General features: G+C 47.3%; 2 protein-coding genes across 5 annotated transcripts in view; one reads left to right on the plus strand and one right to left on the minus strand.

The window, feature by feature from the left end:
- Positions 1-8,661, minus strand: part of tubg1 (tubulin, gamma 1) — a 72,506-nt gene extending 63,845 nt beyond the window's left edge. Inside the window, exons 1-3 of one of the 4 annotated variants that reach the window (XM_072487713.1) lie at positions 8,544-8,657; positions 7,245-7,338; positions 497-609 (exon numbers count right to left, since the gene is read on the minus strand). In XM_072487713.1, coding sequence (XP_072343814.1) covers positions 497-609; positions 7,245-7,308 — 177 coding nt within the window. In that variant the 5' untranslated portion in view covers positions 7,309-7,338; positions 8,544-8,657. Of the gene's footprint in view, positions 1-496; positions 610-7,168; positions 7,339-8,543 lie in introns of those variants that run through there. The other 3 variants (XM_072487714.1, XM_072487712.1, XM_072487715.1) reach the window with 3 other exon arrangements.
- Positions 8,662-8,741: 80 nt separating this feature from the next.
- Positions 8,742-25,735, plus strand: part of retreg3 (reticulophagy regulator family member 3) — a 48,275-nt gene continuing 31,281 nt past the window's right edge. The window contains exons 1-2 of the mRNA XM_072487716.1: positions 8,742-8,963; positions 15,186-15,292. Coding sequence (XP_072343817.1) covers positions 8,776-8,963; positions 15,186-15,292 — 295 coding nt within the window. The 5' untranslated portion in view covers positions 8,742-8,775. The remainder of the gene's footprint in view (positions 8,964-15,185; positions 15,293-25,735) is intronic.

A 25,735-nucleotide genomic window follows, 5' to 3' on the forward strand; every position in this document is an offset into this window, starting at 1 on the left:
AAAGCGGTGAACACCCGGGTCAAGCCGAGCTGGGGGGATGGCATTATTTGGGGTATCGGACGAGCCGGGAGTACAGGAGCCGAAATAGGCCGGTGTTCTGGCCTCTGGTTGGTTTGTTTTTCGGTCTTGTTTAGGTTAGAGTGGGCGTTTTTCCTTACTGGCGTGTTTATTTGTTCAATGGGGTTATTGTATTTTGTTGGAAATCTCATGTATAATTTTTGCTTGTTTTGTGCTTTATTCTTTTTTTTTCTGGTTGGAGTCTTTTGTTGAAAATCGTTGAAAATTTGAATAAATATATTTTAAAAAATAAGACATTTCAATGCTGTGTTAGAAATAAAGTGTTTTAATATACCATATCATTATTTTTCTATGAATTCACTAATGGAGCGAGATATTCTTTCCTCCCAGTCTTACAAAATTAAAATATTGGGGCTTCTGTCCAGTATCATAGCCACTGTTGGGGTCTGGTCCGGCATTGTATTACTAGTAGCCATACCTGGTAGAAGAAGACATCTTTCCTGTCCGTGCCCTCAGTGGCAAATTCTTCAACAATCCCTTCAGGGCTGATACCATGTTCTGCACAAAGCTGTTTCCAGAACTCAAAGCCAACTGTGAAAACACAAAGGTCAAATAAAGTAACCCCTAAAGTTAAACTTGATATTTACATGACATTTTTTTTTGTTACAGTAAATAAACTTGCAATCCTGTTCCAATACTATTTTGTATTTTACAGGATTGACACTGCAGGAAGAAATTTTTAAACCAAAAATCATTTCCAATTTTTGAGATGGGGAAAGTTTGATTTTCTTTCCATGCCAAGTATCATATTCGTCTTGCAGACATTACTGCTATCCAGACTTGTTGAGCACTCTCAGCAGGAGCAAGGGTGACGGAAATTACTAAATCTCACACCCATCCTTCCCCTTGCAAAACTGTATTCAATTACAACCCTGCCCTCATCAGGCAATTTAATGTTCGACGAAATACAACAGTTGGGTGAAAAAAACCTACAACTTTCCACAGTTCAGTGATCTAGTGCCAGAAGAGACCTGTCACATATTGAAGGTAACAAATTTTGGTAACGATTCCTTTATTATCAAAATTAATTTGTAGATGAGGAAGCAAGATTGCATTAATACTTAGAAATATAATTCTCAAGTTTAAATCTCAGTAACTCCTCCAGCCCTGTGCCCCTTTGCTACTCTATTCTGACAGCTCTCAAGCACTATACATCCCACTTTCCTTATCCATCAACTGTGGCTGTGCATTCAGCCCTACAATGTAGATTTCAGTTCCTAAGCCCCTCCATCTTCCGACAGATCTTCCCAAAATCTAATTTCTTTCACCAAGGTTTTGTTTTTGCCACCCCTCCTACTTTCACTTTGGATGGGTCTCCAGAGTGTTGCTTACAAGGGCAGCACGGTAGCATAGTGGTTAGCACAATTGCTTCACAGCTCCAAGGTCCCAGGTTTGATTCCTGACTTGGGTCACCATCTTCTGCAGAGTCTGCACGTTCTCCCCGTGTGTGCGTGGGTTTCCTCCGGGTGCTCCGGTTTCCTCCCACAGTCCGAAGATGTGCAGGTTAGGTGGATTCGACATGATAAATTGCCCTAGTGTCTAAAAAGGTTGGGTGGGGTTACTGGGTTATGGGGATAGGGTGGTGGCATAGGCTTCAGTGGGGTGCTCTTTCCAAGGGTCGGTGCAGACTCGATGGGCTGAATGGCCTCCTTTTGCACTGTAAATTCTATGATACACGTCTGTGAAGTAGTACGGGACTTTATTCTATATTAAAGACTGTATCAATACATTCTTAAAACAGTCAGAATTGCATAGAGTACTGCTCAATCATTTCTGATTCAGAAGCTTGACAGTACAAAGCAGGGACTGAAGAGTGATTTAATATAAATCCTTAATTATGAGAAGTTTTGATTAGAATGGAGAGAGAGAGAAAAAAGAGAAAGAGAGAAATAATTCAGAAGAAACTGGAACTTGTTCCCACAGGGAAGGTTAACGCAAACAGAGTCTGAGAGTCATTAAGACATAGGGGGGTCATTCAGCCCATTGAATATATGCCAGCTCTCTGTTGGGCAATCTAATTTTCTCCCTCTACCCCTGCAGACCTATAAAGTTTATCTATTTCAGGTGCCCATCCTTTTGAATCATCTGTCTCTGCGTCCACCACTCTTGCTGGCAGCAAATTCCAAGTCATTACCATTCACTGCATAAAAATATTCTTCCGCGCATCGACCCTCCTGCTTTTCTTGTCTTCAATCTGTGTTCCCATCAGCTAATGGGAAGTTTTCTTTTGTTTTTACCTTCATATGTCAAAATCATGTACACATCTATCAATGTCCCTGTAATCTCCTTTGCCCCAAGCTGAAACTCAGCTCTTCAACCTAACCTTGCTGCTAAAATCCCTCATTCCTGGAACTGTCCTGGTGACCAGAACTGGATGCAATACTGTTGCGGCCAAACTAGAGTTAAGTGTAGTTTTAGCACAACGCCCCTACTTCTGTACTCAATGCCTTTATTCAGGAAGCACAAGGTCTTATTAGCAAAGCATGTGCCATATTCCAAAGATCCAAGGACATGAACTCACACCAGTCCCACTGTCCTTGCACACTTTATAGGGCTGTGCCATTTCGTCTGTATTGCCTCTCAATGTTGTCATGACCCCCTGGGGTCGTACGCGGTCAATTACAGCCCCACTTGACCCAGAGTCCTTGACAGAGCCCAATGAACAGCAGTCACGAGGTTTATAACTTTCACACAAATAATGTTTTATTATGTATAGTATTATACTTAAACTGACAGAAAAATGTAACTATCTATCTAATACCCTTTCCACCCCCTTTTTAACTACCCCTCTCTCTATACATACACACACAACACAGACAAACAACAGAGGTGAAAGGGTGATTGAGAGGTAAAGAAAATATTAACAAAGATGCACTGGGATGGCTTCCAGTTAATGTCTTTCAGGAGTTCAAGCTTTCGTTTCAGTGCTATTTCCTTCTAGATTTGCGATGGTTTTCTCTCTGGCATGGTTGTCTATTTTCCTTATAGATTCAAGTTTACAGCAAAGATGTGCCAGGTGTTGACCGGTTTTAGAACAATAAAGCAGTTCTTTACTTCAGCGGCGAGAGAGACTGTCCCTCTCACTTCCTAGGTCTAAACACTTCTGCCTAGCTCTCTCCGAAAGCATCACACAGGAACCAATCACTGACTGTTGTGTAGCCACCTAAAATGGCTGATTCCCGATTAGAATGGTCAAACCCCGATCTAAAATGGCGAACGAAAGAGGTTGATGGGAAAATCAGCCAACAGGACTCAAACGGACAGCTGCAGGTAAAACAGTGTATTCGGCTCTGGGGAAGTCGGCCCAGACCGATACCTGCAGCCATTAACATCACAACAACCCAGCCATCTGCATAGTAAGCAGCCATCCCCGGGAACAATTGCTACACATTAGCAACATAAAGCCGATCCAGACTTTTCGGCGGCAGCAGTGGCTGAGACAAAGAAAGGTGGACGACCACCCCCCGATCAAGGAATCGCCCCATTATTGGAGCATATTGAACCAAGTGATTGGGACCAAGTCCAATCACTTGGAACCAGGGTCAAGGTCCGCCCCGAGAGGCGGGAAGCCCCTGGGAACTATAAAAATAGCGGCCAAGTTCAGATCGACCCTTCTTCTCCTGCTCGCAACCTTCGAGACCCTCCGACAAAAGAAACAAGTAAATCTTACTCCAGCGATCGCTACCAGATAGGTGCTCCAGACTGTCGACTCGTACCAGCCTTTTTGAATCCCGCAGGCCAGACCCAGTTCGATAGACCATTCGTTTCCCTGACCTGGTGGGCCATCACCAAAGTTAAGTATTGGCCTTTAGTGGTAGGTAGTAGTCTAGAAGTAGGATTATTGTAGAAGTATTTACTGCTGTATATAATAAATGATCGTTGATTTAACTTTTACTAAGCGGTGTGGTGCATTATTAATCATTATTTGGACTTGAACCACGTGGTGGTATCAGAAAGATACCTGGCGACTCGTAAGCAAAGGTGACAGAATTAGAGCTAATAAAACTAAGGCTAATAAGAGCAACAGTAGTCTGGCAGAATACTGTCTCTGGCCAACCCACAGGTTGCCAGCCAACCAATCAAACCGACTTCCTCCAAAGCTGGGTTCCCAAGATTCACTCACTGACGACACGTCTGTTTTCTCCTCCGCAAAATACAAAACCTAGCAGGCTTCTTCAGCTTGAGCCCTCTGCTGAAAGGCACATTCCGAATATGGGGCCACAAACCAAAAATAATAAAAGAGAATGGGAGCAAAGTAAACAAGGACTCTTACAACATCCCATTTGTCAAAGTGCATCACCTGTATTAAATTCCATCTGCCACATCTGCCCATTCTGTTAGCCTATATATATCCTGTCACTATCTATTTGTATCAACCTCGCTGTCAGCCATATCTCCAATTTTGATATATCAGCAAACTTTGAAACTTTACTTTGCATTCCAATGTCCAAAGCATTTACTGTAGATCACAGCATTTAAATTGATTCAGTATACAATATCTCATTTTTGAGGCACTAGAATGGATGTTTAGGCCTTTACTCGCATTCGGAGTCAGCACATGGGATCTAGCAGGGGTTATGGGTTGTGCTGCCGTGATGTGTGGGAATTTAACATATGCCCACACAAAACCTAGTACATGTGATCAACAAACAGAAATGGGTCCTCCTGCCAAAAGAATGAAGGACGTAGCTGGTTTCAAAATTGCAACAACTCCAATAACTATGCCACTCTGAGGGAATTTAGTGGTAGTGAAATACTGGTGCAAGGATGGAAGAATCATCCTAAAGCCCAAGATGCCATGAGGACAGGAGCCAACCACTGGCCTGATTTTGAAAAGCATGAATCGAAATTTCTAAATTGTCACCAGAAATGCAATGCACACTAAAGTGGATCAAGTCAAACCCTTAATCTAACAAAGACTTCAGAGTAACAGCTAATTGGTGCATCCTCTTTGTGGAATGAGAGTGGCTAGAGTTGCGCCTGAGACCAAGATCGCTCAGAGACGACCGCGAGATCTCAATGCCAAAATTCACAGCTTCCAGCAATTATCAGACAGCAGCAAAAGTATGATTATCCATTGCGTCACATCGGCAACATGAATATTTATAAACCTAGGAATTGAACTGTGGGGTGGAAATGTTCAAAAATAGTTCCAGTGAAATATTGGTCAAAGTTATTGGGTTTAGATAAGAATCTGAAATGAAATCAAAGAGGTGGAGGGGTAGGAGAATTAGCCAGTTTAAGGCACATCCAGGACAGCACACGAGAAGACAAGATTCACTGTGGTACGAACCTGATGGAACAAAATAAAGGCCGATGGAAATTTTTATATGCAAAGCAATACTGAAAATCAAGTTCCCTGCAGGAGTTTTTGTGCATATCTATGACATGGCAAATGGAGGAGGATGGAGTGAAGTTGTGGAATAAACGACCTGGTGGCCTCCACAAATAATGCAACTTATTTATATCCGGTGACATCAAGAGGAGCGAAAAAATAACACCCACATTGCTATTATACCAGTGGGTTTAATGTTCATATCTCAACCTTTAGATGCATCCCTCAACAAAGTACTCAAGGATCACCTTCAGGCAAAATGGTACAGGTGAATGATTGATGGGAGAGAAAAAACTTGAGTTGAAATAAGCATGCTGCCCTGCTTGAAGTTTTGTGTGGCTTCATCATCAAACAGTGGGATGCTATTAATGCACAAACTGTCAGATCCTTCAACAAAATGCAAAATATCCAAGTCAATGGATTGCAAAGATGATTTGTTGTCTAGGGATGATTCGGAAACCTAAAACATCACATCTGATTCAGAGTGAGCTCCTTATGATGATGACAGCATAGGGAGGGCAACACGATAGCACAGTGGATAGCACTGTGGCTTCACAGCGCCAGGGTCCCAGGTTCGATTCCCCGCTGGGTCACTGTCTGTGCGGAGTCTGCACGTTCTCCCCGTGTCTGCGTGGGTTTCCTCCGGGTGCTCCGGTTTCCTCCCACAAGTCCAAAGACGTGCAGGTTAGGTGGATTGGCAATGATAAATTGCCCTTAGTGTCCAAAAAGGTTAGGAGGGGTTATTGGGATAGGGTGGAAGTGAGGGCTTAGGTGGGTCGGTGCAGACTCGATGGGCTGAATGGCCACCTTCTGCACTGTATGTTATATGTTCTACATGGCCAAAGTGACTCATAATGAATTCAACAAATTTGTTGCTTCAGTGTTGAAGGTTAAGAATTTTGACAGATGCCGATAACTTTTCTACATAACATATTACATGTGACATACCCCACCCTAACATTGGCAGCTCACATTTTACACTGTATATAAGCCAATCCCCATTTTTGGATGGATTTTTCAAAGCTTCAATGGTTGACTTATATGTTGGGAACTTGTGAACTTTAGAATAAATAATATATTTTAAAAAATCACTGGTCCCAGCACTGACCCTAGAGTACATCACTGCAGCCCCTCCAATCAGAAAAGCAACGGTTTGTTATTTTCTGTCCCTCAGCCAATGTTTGTATCCAAGACACCCGTTTCATTAGTCTCAATTTTGGTGATCGCTTTGTATATGACCAAAGGCTTTCTTAAAATGTTTCATAAAATTCATATATGCAACATCCATTGCTTTCTATTAGTCACCCTTTTTCTATTACTTCATCAAACGTCACACAGATTAGTGAAGCATGATCTGTTTTTTAACAAATCAATGCTGGCTCAAAAATGAAGATGTTGCAGAAATGTTGGACTGAGGTGAGCACAGTAAGAAGTCTTACAACACCAGGTTAAAGTCCAACAGGTTTGTTTCAAATCACTAGCTTTCAGAGTGCAGCTCCTTCCTCAGGTGAAAGAGGTAGGTTCCAGAAACACATATACAGACAAAGTCAAAGATGCAAAACGATACTTTGAATGAGAGTCTTTGCAGGTAATTAAGTCTTTGCAGATCCAGAGAGAGGAATAATCACAGGAACCTACCTCTTCATTCACCTGAGGAAGGAGCAGTGCTCCGAACGCGAGTGATTCGAAACAAACCTGTTGGACTTTAACCTGGTGTTGTAAGATTACTTACTGTGCTCCTTAATGAACACAAACCTCTCGGAGAGACTGCCTGTTGATTTTTTCCTTCAATATTGTTTAGTGTCTTACAGACGACTGATTTTATACGGACCAGCTTGGAGTTGCTGGTATTGTCCTTGGATCCTTTCTTGAATTAGGGTGTTAACATTTGCCATCCTCCAGTCCTCTAAGCATCTCCCCTGTAACTAGGACAGATTGGAAAATTAGAAAGCAAGGCCTTCCGCTATCTGCACCTCCACTTCCATTGAACAACCTGGGATACATGTCGCCAGACCAGGTGACTTATCCACTCATTCAATAAGGTGACTGACCCAGAGTCAGATTGTAAGCTTAAGGACCACAAAAGGACAACTGCTCTGAAAAGGTATTTGTCACCTCTAGGCTCTTCTCCATCCCAGACTCTGGTATGGATGTGCCTTAAACTGGCTAATCATTGTGCCGCTCCAACTCCTTCGCTTCATTTCAGATTCTTATCTAAACCAAATAACCTTGACCAACATTTTGGTCACCAGTATTTCCGCTGTTTGCTTTAACCCTGTGAATCATGTTCTATCCTAAATAAGGGAAAGTGCTGGAATAAAACCTCAGTAGATCTGATAACATTGGTGAAGAGAGGAAGAATTAACGTTTGAAATAGATTACCACATCAGAACTGTGGCCTAAATCCAGTTTTCAAATTCAGACTGCTATTCAAATACAGACCGGCTGCAACACCGGTCTCACACTGCCAAGGCTAGCTCTCGGACACCCTGCCGTCTCACACTGCGAGGGCTAGCTCCCGGACACCCTGCCGGTCTCACACTGTCAGGGCTAGCTCCCGGACACCCTGCCGGTCTCACACTGTCAGGGCTAGCTCCCGGACACCCTGCCGGTCTCACACTGCCAGGGCTAGCTCCCGGACACCCTGCCGGTCTCACACTGCCAAGGCTAGCTCCCGGACACCCTGCCAGTCTCACACTGCCAGGGCTAGCTCCCGGACACCCTGCCGGTCTCACACTGTCAGGGCTAGCTCCCGGACACCCTGCCGGTCTCACACTGCCAGGGCTAGCTCCTGGACACCCTGCCGGTCTCACACTGCCGGTCTCACACTGCCAAGGCTAGCACCCGGACACCCTGCCGGTCTCGCACTGCCAGGGCTAGCTCCCGGACACCCTGCCGGTCTCACACAGACCGGGGGGGAATCTACCGGACGCCCTGGGCCCTGCGGGAAGGGAAGGCCGGTGACCAGTGTCTCTGTCAGCCCCGGCCTCAGCCCCCATGCCCCCGGCCTCAGCCCCCATGCCCCCGGCCTCAGCCCCCATGCCCCCGGCCTCAGCCCCCATGCCCCCGGCCTCAGCCTCAGCCCCCATGCCCCCGGCCCCGGCCTCAGCCCCCATGCCCCCCGCCTCACTCTGGTTGCCGCACTGGCCCAGCTGCAGGGTGATGATCTCCCGAGGCATCGCCGCCGCTCCTCCCGCCAAGGAGGCCAAGCATGCGCAGAACCGCGGCACCTGGCGCATGCGCCGAGCCACCCGTCGGCTGTGTTTACGGACGTGACGAAATAAGTTCATTAATATTCATACTGCCTGATTAGTATTCATGCGGCTGATGAATATTCAGTGTCCGGGCAGCGCATCACCAAGATGGACGCGGGGACGGGACATGTCGGCTGTCAACCGCCTCCCGAGGCCGGGCCGCAGCTCCGCCAGCAGCAGCTCCTCCGCCTGTTCGGCCGCTATGAGCCGCTGCTGACCCGCTGGCAGAGCCTGTTGGTGTGGGAGAGGCCGCTGCACAGCCTGCTGCTCCACTTGGCAGCCAACGCCGGCTTCTGGTGAGTACGAGGCCGCGGGGAGGAGAACGAGGGCCCGCTCCGCCCGGGGGGCCCGCTCCGCCCGGGGGTCCAGGGCCCGCTCCGCCCGGGGGTCCAGGGCCCGCTCCGCCCGGGGGTCCAGGGCCCGCTCCGCCCGGGGGGCCCGCTCCGCCCGGGGGTCCAGGGCCCGCTCCGCCCGGGGGTCCAGGGCCCGCTCCGCCCGGGGGGCCCGCTCCGCCCGGGGGTCCAGGGCCCGCTCCGCCCGGGGGTCCAGGGCCCGCTCCACCCGGGGGGCCCGCTCCGCCCGGGGGGCCCGCTCCGCCCGGGGGGCCCGCTCCGCCCGGGGGTCCAGGGCCCGCTCCGCCCGGGGGCCCGCTCCGCCCGGGGGGCCCGCTCCGCCCGGGGGTCCAGGGCCCGCTCCGCCCGGGGGGCCCGCTCCGCCCGGGGGTCCAGGGCCCGCTCCGCCCGGGGGGCCAGGGCCCGCTCCCCCGCACTCCTGTTGTTTGCTCTCACTCCCCCGCACCCCTCCACACCCATGTTGTTTATTGTGTTCCCTTGTTTGTCCTTCACAAGTGCCTTATTTCACACTTCCAGTCTGTTGATGTCTTTCTCCAGCTTTCTTCGCAAAGTTTACAAAGAATTTACAGTGCGGGAGGCCATTCGGCCCATAGAGTCTGCACCGGCTCTCTTGGAAAGAGCACCCCACTTAAGCTCATACCTCTACCCTATCCCCATAACCCAGTAATCCCACCTAACCTAAAGGCAATTTAGCACGGCCAATCCACCTAACCTGCACATCTTTGGACTGTGGGAGGAAACCGGAGCACCCGGAGGAAACCCACGCAGGCACGGGAAGGACGTGCAGACTCCGCACAGACAGTGACCCAGCGGGGAATCGAACCTGGGACCCTGGAGCTGTGAAGCAACTGTGCTAACCACTGTGCTACCGTGCCTCCCTATTGATTCATAGTAAACTAGTTTATTATGCTCCCTACATTTAAATCTTAAACAGTTGCAGGAGTTCTAGAAGGCCCCTTATTGAGAGTAATTCAGCACGGACAATAAAAATACAGGTCTAACTGGTGTCTACATCCTGCAAAAGAAAATAAATTGATGAATACCACAAAATGTATTCTATATTGTGAACAGTATATTGAAGAGGACATCAGATATGCGTAGACGTGTGGCAGATGATATTTAATGCAGCGAAATGTGCAGTGATTCATTTTGACCAGAATAATGAGGAGAGGCGATATAAACTAAAGGATACAATTGTAGAGGGGGTGCAGCAGTAGAGACCTGGGTCATTGAAGGTGGCATAGTAGTTTGAGGAAGTGGTTAAAAAGCCACATAGGATCCTGGCAATATAAATAAATGCAGAGACTGATGAAGGCTGATAAACCTGAAACACTAAATGTGTTTCTCCCTCCACAGATGATGCTTTCCAGTTTTTTGTTTTCATTTCTGCAAAAAAACGTTTTGCTCATCCATCACCCCAAACTTTGAGCTTTGACAATCTGTAATTTGTAATCTGGACTCGAAACGTTAGCTCTTAGTTCTGTCCCTGCAGATGCTGCCAGACCTGCTGAGATTTTCCAGCATTTTCTCTTTTGGTTTCAGATTCCAGCATCCGCAGTAATTCATTTTTACCCCGAACTTCATTGTCCATCAAAGTATCTCAATTTTAACAAACTCTTTTAAAAAAATATATATATATTGCTCTCACTCCCCCGCACTCCCGTTGTTTACTCTCACTCTCCCGCACTCCCGTTGTTTACTCTCACTCTCCCGCACTCCCGTTGTTTACTCTCACTCTCCCGCACTCCCGTTGTTTACTCTCACTCTCCCGCACTCCCGTTGTTTACTCTCACTCTCCCGCACTCCCGTTGTTTACTCTCACTCTCCCGCATATAAAAAATATATATATATATTTTTTTTCCTCCAAATTTTTACATATTTTCAACAACCCCCCCACCCTTACAGAAATAAAAAAAAACAAAGAACACATAAATAAACATCTTATAGCTATGTCACGTATTCCCCCAATATACAAGCCCCACATTAAACGATAATAAACACAGTAGTAAACATCCTGGATCCTACGTGCTGGCAGCAGCGGAAATTCCCTCACCTGCCGTCTTACAAATGCCCTTACCTGCATGTACCTGAAGGCATTTCCAGGGGGAGCCCGAATTTTTCCTCCAACGTCCCAAGGCTCGCAAACATCCCATCTATAAACAGGTCCCCCATCCTTCTAATACATGCCCTGTGCCAGCTCAGGAACCCCCCATCCATTCTCCCCGGGACAAACTGATGGTTCTCTCGGATCGGGGACCACACCAAAGCCTCTGCCTCCCCCCTGTGGCGTCTCCACTGCCCCCAAATTTTGAGGGTCGTCGCCACCACTGGACCCATGGTGTACCTTGTCAGCGGGAGCAGCAGCGGTGCTGTCACCAGCGCTCTCAGGCTCGTGCCCACACAGGACGCCAGCCTCTTCCACGTCGCCCCCTCCCCCTCCATTACCCACTTGCATATCATCGCCAAATTGGCAGCCAGTAGTACCCACACAGATTCGACAACGCTAGCCCTCCTCTGTCCCTGCTCCGTTCCAGAAACACTGTTCTCACCATCGGGGTCTTTTTCGCCCATACAAACCCCATGATGCTCCTGCTGACCCACTTAAAAAACGCCTGTCGGATCAGGATAGGGAGGCACTGGAATATAAAAAGGAACCTCTGGAGCACCGTCATCTTCACCGACTGTACCCTACCAGCCAGGGAGAGTGGCAGCATATCCCACCTTTTAAACTCCTCCTCCATCTGCTCCACCAGCCTCGTCAAGTTGAGCTTGTGTAGGGCCCCCCAGCTCCTGGCCACCTGTATCCCTAGGTATCGAAAACTCCTTTCCGCCCTCTTCTGTGGAAGCTCGTCTATCCCCCTTCCCTGGTCCCCTGGGTGTATTACAAATAGCTCACCCTTCCCCATGTTGAGCTTCTACCCGGAAAAGTCTCCGCATCACCTCCGGGCCACCGGGCCTTCGTACAGTAACCTAACCCACCTAACTAACCCCTCCCCGAACCACCTCAGCACTTCCCACAGGTACCCCCACTCCACCCTATCGAAAGCCTTCTCCGCACCCATAGAAGTCACTATCTCCGCTTCCCCCTCCACTGCAGGCATCATGATTACATTTAGGAGCCTCCACACATTGGTATTTAACTGCCTTCCCTTCACGAAACCCGTCTGGTCCTCATGGATCACCCCCGGAATACAGTCCTCAATTCTGATAGCCAACACCTTCGCTAACATCTTCGCATCCACGTTGAGGAGCGAGATTGTCCTATACGACCCACACTGTAAAGGGTCCTTGTCCCGCTTCAAGATCAGCGCCCTGGACATTGTCGGAGGTAGGAACCCCCCCCTCCCTAGCCTCATTGAAAGTCCTCACTAGTAGTGGGCCCAACAGGTCCATATACTTCCTGTAAAATTCCACCCGGAACCCATCTGCACCCGGTGCCTTCCCTGCCAGCATACTCCCCAGCCCCTTAGTCTGCTCCTCCAACCCTACCGGTACCCCAAGCCCCGCCACCTGCCCCTCCTCTACCCTCGGGAACCTCAGCCGGTCCAGAAAATGACGCATTCCCCCCCCTCCGTCGGGGGCTCAGACCTATATAGCCCCTCATAGAAGTCTCTAAATACCCCATTTATTCCCACCGCACTCTGCACCATATTCCCCTTTATCCCTCACTCCCCCAATCTCCCTCGCTGCCTCCCGCTTCCGAAGCTGGTGTGACAGCATCCGGCTAGCCTTCTCCCCGTATTCATACACCGCCCCTTGTGCCTTCCTCCACTGCACCTCTGCCTTCTTGGTAGTCAACAGGTCGAACTCGGCCTGGAGGCTTCGCCGCTCCTTGAGTAGTCCCTCCTCGGGGACCTCTGCATATCCCCTATCTACCTTTAAAATCTCCCCCACCAACCTCTCTCTCCTCTCCTTCCCCCTCCTTGTGGGCCCTAGTGGAGCTTAGCTCTCTCCTAATCACCGCCTTCAGCGCCTCCCAGAGCACCCCTACCTGCACCTCCCCATTATCGTTAGCCTCTAGATAGCTTTCAATGCACCCCCGGATCCACCCGCTCACCTCCTCATCCGCCAGCAAACCCACCTCCAGGCACCACAGGGGGCGCTGGTCTCTCTCCTCCCCTAGCTCGAGCTCCACCCAGTGCAGGGCATGGTCTGAGATGGCTATGGCCGAATACTCCCTTGTCCTCCACCTGCGGGATCAGCGCCCTGCCCTGGCCCCCGGCCTAACAAACCTCCATGGGTCCACTCCTCCCATCTGGTCCATATACCCCCTCAACACCTTGGCCGCCGCCGGCCTCTTACCCGTCCTGGACCTAGAGCGGTCCAATGTTGGATCCAATACCGTATTAAAGCCCCCCCCCCCCCCCCCCATTATCAAGCTCCCGGCCTCCAGGTCCGGAATCCGGCCCAACATGCGCTGCATAAATCCGGCATCGTCCCAATTCGGGGCATACGCATTCACCAAGACCACCCGCACCCCCTGCAGCTGACCGCTCACCATCACGTACCTACCTCCATTGTCTGCCACAATGCTCAGCGCCTCAAACGATACCTTCCCCACCAAAATCGCCACCCCTCGATTCTTTGCACCCAACCCCGAGTGGAAAACCTGCCCTACCCACCCCTTTCTCAGCCTAACCTGGTCTGCCACCCTCAAATGAGTCTCCTGGAGCATAACCACATCTGCCTTCAGTCCCTTCAGGTGCGCGAACACACGGGCCCTCTTGACCGGCCCGTTCAGGCCTCTCACATTCCATGTTATCAGCCGGATCAGGGGGCTTCCCCCCCCCCCCCCCATCATGCCGATTAGCCATCTCCCTTTCTAGGCAAGCCGCGTGCCCGCACCTCCCACACTCCCCGTTCCCCCCAGCGGCAGACCCCCTCCCCGACTCTCTCTTCAGGCTCCAGCTCCCCTTTAGCCAATGCAGCAGCAACCCAGTTCTCTTTCCCCCCCCCCCCCTAAATTTTAACAAACTCACCATCAAATCTATCCATGAGCTTCTGCCACAATAACTCTGAAATCAATTTTAACCCTGTCTTTCCATCTGACCTCTCCATCCCTGTATCTATGGCTATTTGTGCAGCGACAGTGTCCCGACTATTACAGACACCTTGTTTCTACCATCGAGAATTCCCGTCCTAAACCCCTTTGTCTTTCTACCTTTCTTTAATAAAAGCATCCTCAAAAACTTTTCCAAAAGATAAAATGCTGGAAAATCTCAGCATGTCTGGCAGCATCTGTAGGGAGAGAAAAGAGCTAACGTTTCGAGTCCAGATGATCCTTTGTCAAAGCTTTTTGTGCTGTCTCTTTGATCTTGGTCACTGCTTTTATCTTTCCTGGCTCAGGGTCCCTTATTCAGATCTTAGTTTAGTTTGAAGTCACTACGTAAGAGCTGTTGTCAGGAAAATATCTATGGTATGTCATGGATAACTGAAGTTACTTCCCTTGACTCAAACTTTAATTACTGGAACCCAATTAGGGAGAGAATGTAGACTGGTCCTTTAATCTGTCCTTTTAACTCCTTTGAGCAACATGTTGATGTACCAAGAAACAGGAACTTGTTCTGAGTGTTAGAATTACAATTCCTACAGTGGAGAAGGAGGCCATTCGGCCCATTGAGTCTGCATCGACTCTCTGAAAGAGCACCCTACCTAGGCCCACTCCCTGCCCTATCACCATAACCCAGCTAACCTGCACATCTTTGGACTGTGGGAGGAAACCGGAGCACCCGGAGGAAATCCACACAGACACGGGAGAACGTGCAAACTCCATACAGTCAACCGAGGCGGGAATTGAACTGTAGTCCCTGTGAGGCAGCGGCGCTGACCACTGTGTCACTGCTGCCCACGGTTTATCATATTGTTGGCCATGTTGGTATGGGAGCATCAGCTGCTAGCTCTCAACCTGAAGTGTGTTGCTGAAAATTGCAAACAGATTCCTTGCATCATGAATTTTCTCAGCCATGATGAACTTCTTCCTTGAAAACCTTCAGGACCTTTCTGTATCATCATACTTTTCCTTCCTGCTCATTGTCCAATTCTGACCCACCACTTGAGATGCCATTCTGCACATGGGCTGTGCTACAGAAATGCAAGTGGTACCTGTTATTCAGAAACTGATTACAGTTCTGCAACTTGCTTACATTTTCTTCTTTTCCCTGACAGGTTTCTGGCGCTAGCCCCGTTTCGACTGGTATTCCTCATTGCATTTGGTCTGATTATTGTTGTATGTGTTGACACCTGGAAGAACAGAATCTGGCCTGAACACCGAGGTAGGGACCTTGTGTTCCATTTGACGGAACAGTATCATCTTATACGAAAATGGCAAATACTGGAGACATTCAGCAGATAAGGCAACATTATGAAAGATGATAAATCATCTGCTCCAGATGGAATGTCTCCTCAGTTGTTAATAGAAGTAGAAGCATTGGTAACAATCTTTAGTCTTCATGGGATACAATAATAGTGCTAGAGGATTGCTCATAGAATCATAGAATTTTCAGTGCAGAAGGAGACCATTTGGCCCATTGAGGCTGCACTGGCTCTTGGAAAGAGCACCCCACCCAAGCACACACCTCCACTCTCCCCGTTATCCGGAAACCTGCCTCACCTTTTTTGGACACTTAAGGGGAAATTTAGCATGGTCAACCCACCTAATCTGCACATCTTTGGACTGTGGGAGGAAACCCACGCAGACATGGGGGGAACGTGCAGACTCCGCAGAGACAGTGACCCAAGCCGGGAATCAAACCTGGGACTCTGGTTCTATGAGGCAACTGCGCTAGCCACTGTGCTACCCACTAATGTTATACCGTGATCGAGGAAAAGAATAACTAGGAAACTATCGGCCAGTCAGCCTTATAACAGTTGTGGGGAAGTTAATGGCTACTTTGGTGAGGGTAATTAGTTGTTGTGGTGTACATGGACTTCAAAAAGGTTTGGCTAAAGTGCCACATAAATAAACTTCCCCACAAAGATGGAACTGGTAGAATAAAAGGAAAATTGGCAACATGGCTCGGAAGTTAGCGGAGTAACAGGAATCGGAGAGGTCAGTGGTTGTTTTTTGAAATTGAGAAAGGTTGTTATGGGCAGGAAACGTGGTGGGATAACTTGTTCCTTTTCCTCACCTCTCTGATATCTGCAACAAGATGTGTGTTTAAAGGGAGTGTTTTAACTTTTATAGTGTTGAGAGTTTCGGTCATAAACATGAGGCAGGCTTTCAGATAAGTTTAAATCAAAAGAAAGAATGTTTATTCACATGACACTCTGAAATGTAAATGCAACAAAACGCACAAATGCTCATACACACCAATACTAGAGACAGGATGTGTTTGGGTTACTAGCCAAACAAATAGAAGTCAATCATGTGGACAAACAGTCCTTTGAGGGTAGACATGTTATAGGCCTGATTTTTTTTTTTCTTGGTTGTCTAAAGATAAATGGAGTCTGAAAATATCTGTAGCTGAGTTTCTATTCACCTGAGGAAGGAGCAGCGCTCCGAAAGCTAGTGTTTGAAACAAACCTGTTGGACTTTTACCTGCTGTACTTACTGTGCTCACCCCAGTCCAACGCCGGCATTTCCACATCGAGTTTCTATGGAGGTGAATCTTTCTGAAGAAGAGAAATTAGCCCCTCTCTCACTGCCTAGGATGGCTGTTGGCATTGGTCAGTGTTTCTTTATGGCTGGAGGTTGCTTTCCAGCCTGTTATATTCCTTCCTTGTGGGAGTAAAATCATTTTGTGATCTGAAGTCGGTTTCAGTTATGTAACCTTTCCTGCCACTGCTGGCCAAGTGAGCAATACCGCCATTGTTCAGTTAACTGTTTTGGAGCTAGAAACCACAAAAAAAGGGATTTTAATGGTGGCTGTTCAAACCTGTTTGTGATTAACTGCATTCCTCTGTATCTTTCTTTGTCAAGGGTTAAACTCATAGACACAGTCTGGGGGAGCTAGAGTTTGGCTGAAGATCCAGTCAATATGAGCTGTAAATTCACACACAGTTGCACGTTGTGATATCTATTCAAGGGAGGGCACTCACCTGTGGCCAGTTACATTTTAGTAACTTTCTGGAAGCATGTTCAGACATGAATTAATTCTTTATGCAGAAATTTAAGGTCACATGACCCATGAGCTATCTTGGGCAGCATTTTGATCACTTAAAGTCAATTGTTATAAGTTTGTATTGACTTAAATATGTATCCTGAAAGTTAGGAATCCAATATCCTTGCAGGCATGACATGACTGCAACAAGCTATACAGCGGGCTTACCCAGTCATTGGTACTTGGAAAACTGCTTTCCTTGATATTTAATTATTGAAACTGAGGTGTGCAGGGCAGAAATTCAAACATTTGCAGGTGACACAGAACTTGGAATGACAGTGTTGTGAACTGTAAGGAGGATAGTGACAGATTTCAAGAGGACATAGGCTGGTGAAATTAACAGACAAGTGACACATAAGCATAGGAACAGAAGTAGGGCATCCAGCCCATCAAGCCTCCTCCATTAAATGTGGCTGATTGGACACCAATGCCTTTTACCGACACTCCCCAATGCCCATTCCATTATTGTTAAACAGAAATCTATCAATCTCTACCTTCTCTACCTTCTCTACCTCCTAGGGGCAGCACGGTAGCACAAGTGACATAGCACTGTGGCTTCACAGCGCCAGGGTCCCATGTTTAATTCCCCGCTGGGTCACTGTCTGTGCGGAGTCTGCACGTTCTCCCCGTGTCTGCGTGGGTTTCCTCCGGGTGCTCCGGTTTCCTCCCACAGTCCAAGACGTGCAGGTTAGGTGGATTGGTCATGCTAAATTGCCCTTCGTGTCCAAAAAGGTTAGGAGGGGTTATTGGGTTACGGGGATAGGATGGAAGTGAGGGCTTGGGTGGGTTGGTGCAGACGCGATGGGCCGAATGGCCTCCTTCTGCACTGTATGTTCTATGTTCTCAATGACTGGGCTTCCACCACCCTCTTGGGAGCAAATTACTAGATTTATAACCCTCTCTATAAACAAATTTCTCCTTGTCCCAAATGCTTCATCCTTATTTTGAAATTGTGTCCCAGTTCTAGACTCCCCAACCAAAGGAAACATCTTGCCTGCAGCTACCCTGTCTATTCATAGAATTTACAGTGCAGAAGGAGGCCATTCGGCCTATCGAGTCTCACCGGCTCTTGGAAGAGCACCCTTCCCAACCGCGCACCCTATCCCCATACCCCAGTAACCCCACCCAACACTAATGGCAATTTTGGACACTAACTGTAACTAAAACAAAACATCAAAGGAAACTTAAGTAACTAAACCAAAATATAATTTCTGGGATGATGATGCACCCCAGCCCTGTGGTGCACACGGTAGCTGTCCTCTATTTAACTCTTATACACAAAATAAGTGAAAGTCAGAGTCATTATCATAATGTACAAGTAAAGGAAGTAAAGTTAGCGTAAGGGTAGTATAATGTAATAATCTTTTGTCATGGCAGGAGAGCTCGCACCTGTAAAATGCTCCTCCTATGCTATGTGGGAAATCATCGTTGTGGCTGGTGACTGTGCTGGAAGTGTCTCCAACGTCAGCTACTGGCTAACCAAATTTCTGAGCTGGAGCTGAGGGTGGATTCACTGGAGCATCTGCGATGCTGGTCATGGATAGCACATTCAGTGAGATTGAACTGGCATAAAGGGCTTGGGTGACCACCAGGCAGAGTAGAGGAAGGTAGGTAGTGCAAGAGCCCCCTGTGGCCACCCCCTTTCTGACAGATATACCGTTTTGGATGCTGTTCATAGAATCATAAAATTTACAGTGCCGAAGGAGGCCATTCGGTCCATCGAGTCTGCACCAGCCCTTGGAAAGAGCACCCCACTCAAGCACACGCCACCTCCACCCCATCCCCTTAACCCAGTAACCCCAATTAACCTGTTGGGGGATGTGACTGTACTGGGGAAAGCAGTGGCTGCCAACGTCATGGCACCATGGGTGGGCCTGATGCACAAGAAGGGAGGAGTAAGAACAGCCGGGCTATAGTGGTAGGTGATTCAATTGCAATGGCAACAGACTGGCGTTCTGTGGCTGCAAAAGACACTTGGGTGGTCTGGTGCCAGGGTCAGTGATGTCACTGGCTGCTGGGCATTCAGAAGGAGGAAGGCAGACACAGCATATTGGTGCCAATGCTATAGATAGAAAAAGGGATGGCCTCCTGCAAGCAGAATTTAGGGAGCTATGAAGTAGATTAAAAAACAGAACCCAGAAGGTAGTCTCTGGATTTCTTCCGTGCTAGTGAGTATAGACATAGGAGGTTAGTCCAGATCAATACATGGCTGGAGAGATGGTGCAGGTGTGAGGACTGTAGATTTTTGGAACATTGGAACCTATACAAGGTAGATGGGTTGCACCTGAACCAAAATAGAATCAGCGTCCTTGCAGGGAGGTTTGCTAGTGCTGTTGGGGAGGATTTAAACTAATTTGGCAGGGCCTGAGATCCTGAGAGAAGGTTCAGCAGGGGGAGATGCACAGCCAAAATGAGAAGTGACAGCAAGTGAGTCAGGAAGGCACAGAATGTCTCGACCAGTTAAGTAACAAGGGGGGTTTGGCAAGATTGGACGGTATTTTAATGCAAGGGGTCTGACGAACCAGGCAGATGAGTTGAGGGCATAAATTAAAACATGGGGGTATGATATTGCTGTCATCGAGACATGGCTGAGAGAGGGGCAGGATTGGCAGCTCAATATTCCAGGATATAGAATCTTCAGGCGAGATAGGGAAGGAGGTATAAGAGGAGTGGATGTCGCAGTTTTGTTCAGAGAATCAATTCCAGCAGTAAGGAGGGGTGACATCTTGGAAATCTCTTCTAATGAAGCCTAATAAGTAGAACTTAAAAACCAAAAAGGAGCAATCACATTGCTGGGAGCGTTCTATAGACCCCCAAACAGCCCGAGAGAAACGGAAGAGCAGATATGTCGGCAAATTTCAGAGAAGTGTAAACGTCGTAGAGTAGTGATAGTGGGGGATTTCAACTTCCCAACATTAACTGAGGCAACCATAGTATGAAAGGATTATCGGGAGCGGAATTCTTAAATTGTACCCAGGAGAACGTCTTAAGCCAGTACATAGAAGGGCTACAAAGGGGGATGCAGTACTTGACTTGATATAAGGTAGTGGGATCATGAGCTAGGCGGAGCTATTGGAAAGTTGAGGTTCAGCCTCTGCAAGATAAAGATCTGTTCATCAGCACCTTCCTTGTCGGCCGGTGTAATGATAGTGTGAAATTACTAGAGATTGAAATGATGACTAGGGATCTGAATGACCTCAAGAGGGCAAGTGGTTGGGTGGAAAGGGTGGGGTTCTAAGTGAAATGAGAATTCTGAAGATGTGAGAAACAGTCCTCAATGTGGCAAGAAGACTCCAGATCAAAGAAGTGAGCGATAGGGAAGCTGATAGAAGAAGTGCTCAATCCATTTGAGACAGGGTTTTAGGGGGTAAGCAAGGATTCACTGAATAACAGGAACTTGTTTTTAAGATTCGATCAGTTTAGACACAAAATATTGGAAACTTGTGCTTAGAGCTTTGGGTGGTGAGGAGAGGGAAAGTAAAATGGCAGGTGTTGCTTCTCCTGTGCTTACTTCAAGGTGAAACTGATTTTTCATATGTTCAATTTAGTATACTAATTATTCGGCTTGTAATGTGGTTTGTTCCATATTGGGGAAGCCAAGCACAGATTGTATGACTGCTTTATGCAACACCTCCATTAAGTCTGGAAGTATCACACTGAGCTAATAGTCACCAGCTATTTAAATTCTCCACCTCGTTCTCATGCTGGCCTCTCTATCTTCGGCCGAATGCAATGTTCAAAGAAAGCTCAACACAAGCTTGAGGAACAGCACCTCATCTTTGAATTGGACATTTTACAACCTTCCCGACTTGAGGTCAACAATTTCAGACTGTTAATCTCAGCTCACATTTTGTTCCTTTTGCTTTGAACGTTTCCGTGTTATCCTTGTTTTTCTCCTTGTTTTGCTGATGGTGGCAGCTGTTCTCCAATCTGCCTTCCACGCCTTTTTGCAACACTTTTCTTTCTTGTTTCTTTAGCCCTGTATGACTAACGCTTCTGTCATTTAATTTTGCCTGTCTTCCACCTGATCACAGACATTCTCTTTTGTTCTTTTTCCCACTCTCTCCCACTTCATCATCTTAAAATCTAATGCAATTCTAACATTTATCCTTCTTGAAAGATCATTGACTTGAAACTTTAACTGTTTCTCTCTAAGAAGATGCTACCAGACCTGATACGTTTTTCCAACATTTTCTGTAATAAAAGCGAAATACTACAGATCGTGGCAATCTAAAATAAAAGCAGAAAATACTGGAAAAACTCAGCAGGTCGAGCAGCATCAGTAGAGAGAGAAACTGAGTTAACATTTTGAGTCTTTGTGACTCCTCTTCAGCAGTTTCTGACTTTGCTTCAGACCTTCAGCATCAGCAGTATTTTGCTCTTCTAAAATTAGATTTGTGTTGCCAGGTATACCAGCTACTAGCCACTTGTCGAATTTGGAATCCAAGTGTGGCTATATACATTTGATTGACTAAAAAATGAGTTATCGATATAGTTGATGGAGCTTGTGAATTCAATATTCATATTTAATTATGTGTTTGTTGATAAAATGATGAGGATAAAAGCTGAGTGCAAGTGATTGGTCGTTGAGACGGCTATTGAATGGTGATCGATTTTTAATTGAACAAACATAAAGACTTATCTGGATTGTATGTTTAAAGCTGCTTTCTACTAAAATTAGTGCCTAGTTACACTGGTTCAGCTGCACATAGTCAGACCTATCTAGTCAACAGTATAGAACCAGGCTCTTGGAGACGTAACCTTGCGATTTAATTTTTGCTTTCAAATCCCTCCACAGCATTTCCCCTTCTATTTCTATAGGGGGAGAGGGTGGCAAATTTCCCCCCCAGGATATTGGTACCCCTCTGGTCCAGATGTAGACCATCCCGTTTGTAGAGGTCCCACCTACCCCAGAATGAGCCCCAATGATCCAGTTACTGACCAGTAATCCTGAGGCTAGCACTCCAACTGCACAGGTGGAAATTTAAATCAATTGATAAAATCTGGAATTGGAAAGCTAGTCTCTATAATGGATAGAAGCTTCAGGGATGTAGTTACTCCGAAGAATGAAGATAGATGGGTGATGATGAGAGGGGCTGGGAGGAAGCAGTCAGTACAGAGATCCCCTGTGGTCATTCCCCTGAGTAACAAGTATACCGCTTTGGATACTGGGGGGGGGGGGGGGGGCGGCACACACACACACACACACACACACACACACACACACAGCCTACCAGGGTTAAGCCATGGGGTACAGGTCCCTGGTAGAGAGTCTGTCCCTGTTGCTCAGAAGGGAAGGGGGGAGAGGAATATAGCGTTAGTCATTGGAGACTCCATAGTTAGGGGGATAGATAGGAGATTCTGTGGGAACAAGAAAGACTCGGGTTGGTGTGTTGCCTCCCTGGTGCCAGGGTCCGCGATGTCTCGGATCGTGTTTTCGGAATCCTTAAGGGGGAGGGGGAGCAGCCCCAAGTCGTGGTCCACATAGGCACCAATGACATAGATAGGAAAAGGGATAGGGATGTAAGGCAGGAATTCAGGGAGCTAAGGTGGAATATTAAAGCTAGAACAAACCGAGTTATCTCTGGGTTGTTACCCGTGCCAACCTGCTAGCGAGACGAGGAATAGGGCGAGAGAGCAGTTGAACACGTGGCTACAGGGATGGTGCAGAAGGGAGGGTTCCAGATACCTGGATAATTGGGGCTCATTCTCGGGTAGGTGGGACCTCTACAAATGGGATGGTCTACATCTGGACCAGAGGGGTACCAATATCCTGGGGGTGAAATTTGCGAATGCTCTTCGGGAGGGTTTAAACTAATTCAGCAGGGGGTTGGGAACCTGAATTGTAGCTCCAGTATACAGGAGGTTGAGAGTAGTGAGGTCATGAGTAAGGTTTCAAGGTTGCAGGAGTGTACCGGCAGGCAGGAAGATGGTTTAAAGTGTGTCTACTTCAACGCCAGGAGCATCCGGAATAAGGTGGGTGAACCTGCAGCATGGGTTGATACCTGGGACTTCGATGTTGTGGCCATTTCGGAGATGGATAGAGCAGGGACAGGAATGGTTGTTTCAGGTGCCGGGGTTTAGATATTTCAGTAAGCTCAGGGAAGGTGGTAAAAGAGGGGGAGGGGTGGCATTGTTAGTCAAGGACAGTATTACGGTGGCAGAAAGGACGCTTGATGAGGACTCGTCTACTGAGGTAGTATGGGCTGAGGTTAGAAACAGGAAAGGAGAGGTCATCCTGTTGGGAGTTTTCTATAGGCCTCCGAAAAGTTCCAGATATGTAGAGGAAAGTATTGCAAAGCTGATTCTGGATAGGAGCGAAAGTAACAGGGTAGTTGTTATGGGGGACTTTAACTTTCCAAATATTGACTGGAAACGCTATAGTTCGAGTACTTTAGATGGGTCCATTTTTGTCCAATGTGTGCAGGAGTGTTTCCTGACACTGTATGTAGATAGGCCAACAAGAGGCGAGGCCACATTGGATTTGGTACTGGGTAATGAACCAGGACAGGTGTTAGATTTGGAGGTAGGTGAGCACTTTGGTGATAGTGACCACAATTCGGTTACATTTACTTCAGCGATGGAAAGGGATGGGTATATACCGCAGGGCAAGAGTTATATCTGGGGAAAAGGCAATTATGATGCGATGAGGCAAGACTTAGGATGCATAGGATGGGGAAGGAAACTGCAGGGGATGGGCACAATTGAAATGTGGAGCTTATTCAAGGAACAGCTACTGCGTGTCCTTGATAAGTATGTACCTGTCAGGCAGGGAGGAAGTGGTCGAGCGAGGGAACCGTGGTTTACTAAAGTAGTTGAATCACTTGTCAAGAGGAAGAAGGAGGCTTATGTAAAGATGAGGTGTGAAGGTTCAGTAAGGGCGCTTGAGAGTTACAAGTTAGCCGGGAAGGACCTAAAGAGAGAGCTAAGAAGAGCCAGGAGGGGACATGAGAAGTCTTTGGCAGGCAATTTCAAGGATAATCCTAAAGCTTTTTATAGGTATGTCAGGAATAAAAGAATGACTAGGATAAGAGTAGGGCCAGTCAAAGACAGTAGTGGGAAGCTGTGTGTGGAGTCCGAGGAGATAGGAGAGGTGCTAAATGAATACTTTTCGTCAGTGTTCACACAGGAAAAAGACAGTGTTGTCGAGGAGAATACTGAGATACAGGCTACTAGGCTAGAAGGTTCATAAGGAGGAGGTGTTAGCAATTCTGGAAAGTGTAACAATAGATAAGTCCTCTGGGCCGGATAGGATTTATCCTAGGATTCTCTGGGAAGCTAGGGAGGAGATTGCAGAGCCTTTGGCTTTGATCTTTAAGTCATCTTTGTCTACAGGAATAGTGCCAGAAGTCTGGAGGATAGCAAATGTTGTCCCCTTGTTCAAGAAGGGGAGTAGAGAGAACTCCCAGTAACTATAGACCAGTGAGCCTTACTTCTGTTGTGGACAAAGTCTTGGAAAGGTTTATAAGAGATAGGATTTATAATAATCTGGAAAGGAATAATTTGATTAGAGATAGTCAACACGGTTTTGTGAAGGGTAGGTCGTGCCTCACAAACCTTATTGAGTTCTTTGAGAAGGTGACCAAACAGGTGGACGAGGATAAAGCAGTTGATGTGGTGAATATGGATTTCAGTAAAGCGTTAGATAAGGTTCCGCACGGTAGGCTATTGCAGAAAATACGGAGGCATGGGATTCAGGGTAATTTAGCAGTTTGGATCAGAAATTGGCTAGCTGGAAGAAGACAGAGGGTGGTGGTTGATGGGAAATGAAATGAAAAATGAAATGTTCAGCCTGGAGTTCAGTTACTAGTGGTGTACCACAAGGATCTGTTTTGGGGCCACTGCTGTTTGTCATTTTTATAAATGACCTGGAGGAGGGCGTAGAAGGATGGGTGAGTAAATTTGCAGATGACACTAAAGTCGGTGGTGTTGTGGACAGTGCAGAAGGATGTTGCAGGTTACAGAGGGACATAGATAAGCTGGAAAGCTGGGCTGAGAGGTGGCAAATGGAGTTTAATGCAGAAAAGTGTGAGGTGATTCATTTTGGAAGGAGTAACAGGAATACAGAGTACTGGGCTAATGATAAGATTCTTGGTAGTGTGGATGAGCGGAGAGATCTCGGTGTCCATGTACATAGATCCCTGAAAGTTGCCACCCAGGTTGAGAGGGTTGTTAAGAAGACATACGGTGTGTTAGCTTTTATTGGTAGAGGGATTGAATTTCAGAGCCATGAGGTCATGTTGCAGCTGTACAAAACTCTGGTGCGGCCACATTTGGAGTATTGCGTGCAGTTCTGGTCACCGCATTATAGGAAGGATGTGGAAGCATTGGAAAGGGTGCAGAGGAGATTTACCAGAATGTTGCCTGGTATGGAGGGAAGATCTTATGAGGGAAAGCTGAGGGACTTGAGGCTGTTTTCATTAGAGAGAAGAAGGTTAAGAGGTGACTTAATTGAGGCATACAAGATGATCAGAGGATTAGATAGGGTGGACAGTGAGAGCTTTTTTCCTCGGATGGTGATGGCTAGCAGGAGGGGATATAGCTTTAAATTGAGGGGTGATAGATATAAGACAGATGTCAGAGGTAATTTCTTTATTCAGAGAGAAGGAAAGGCGT

Source organism: Scyliorhinus torazame, chromosome 21 (assembly GCF_047496885.1).
Source record: "Scyliorhinus torazame isolate Kashiwa2021f chromosome 21, sScyTor2.1, whole genome shotgun sequence".
Taxonomy (NCBI): Eukaryota; Metazoa; Chordata; class Chondrichthyes; order Carcharhiniformes; family Scyliorhinidae; genus Scyliorhinus; species Scyliorhinus torazame.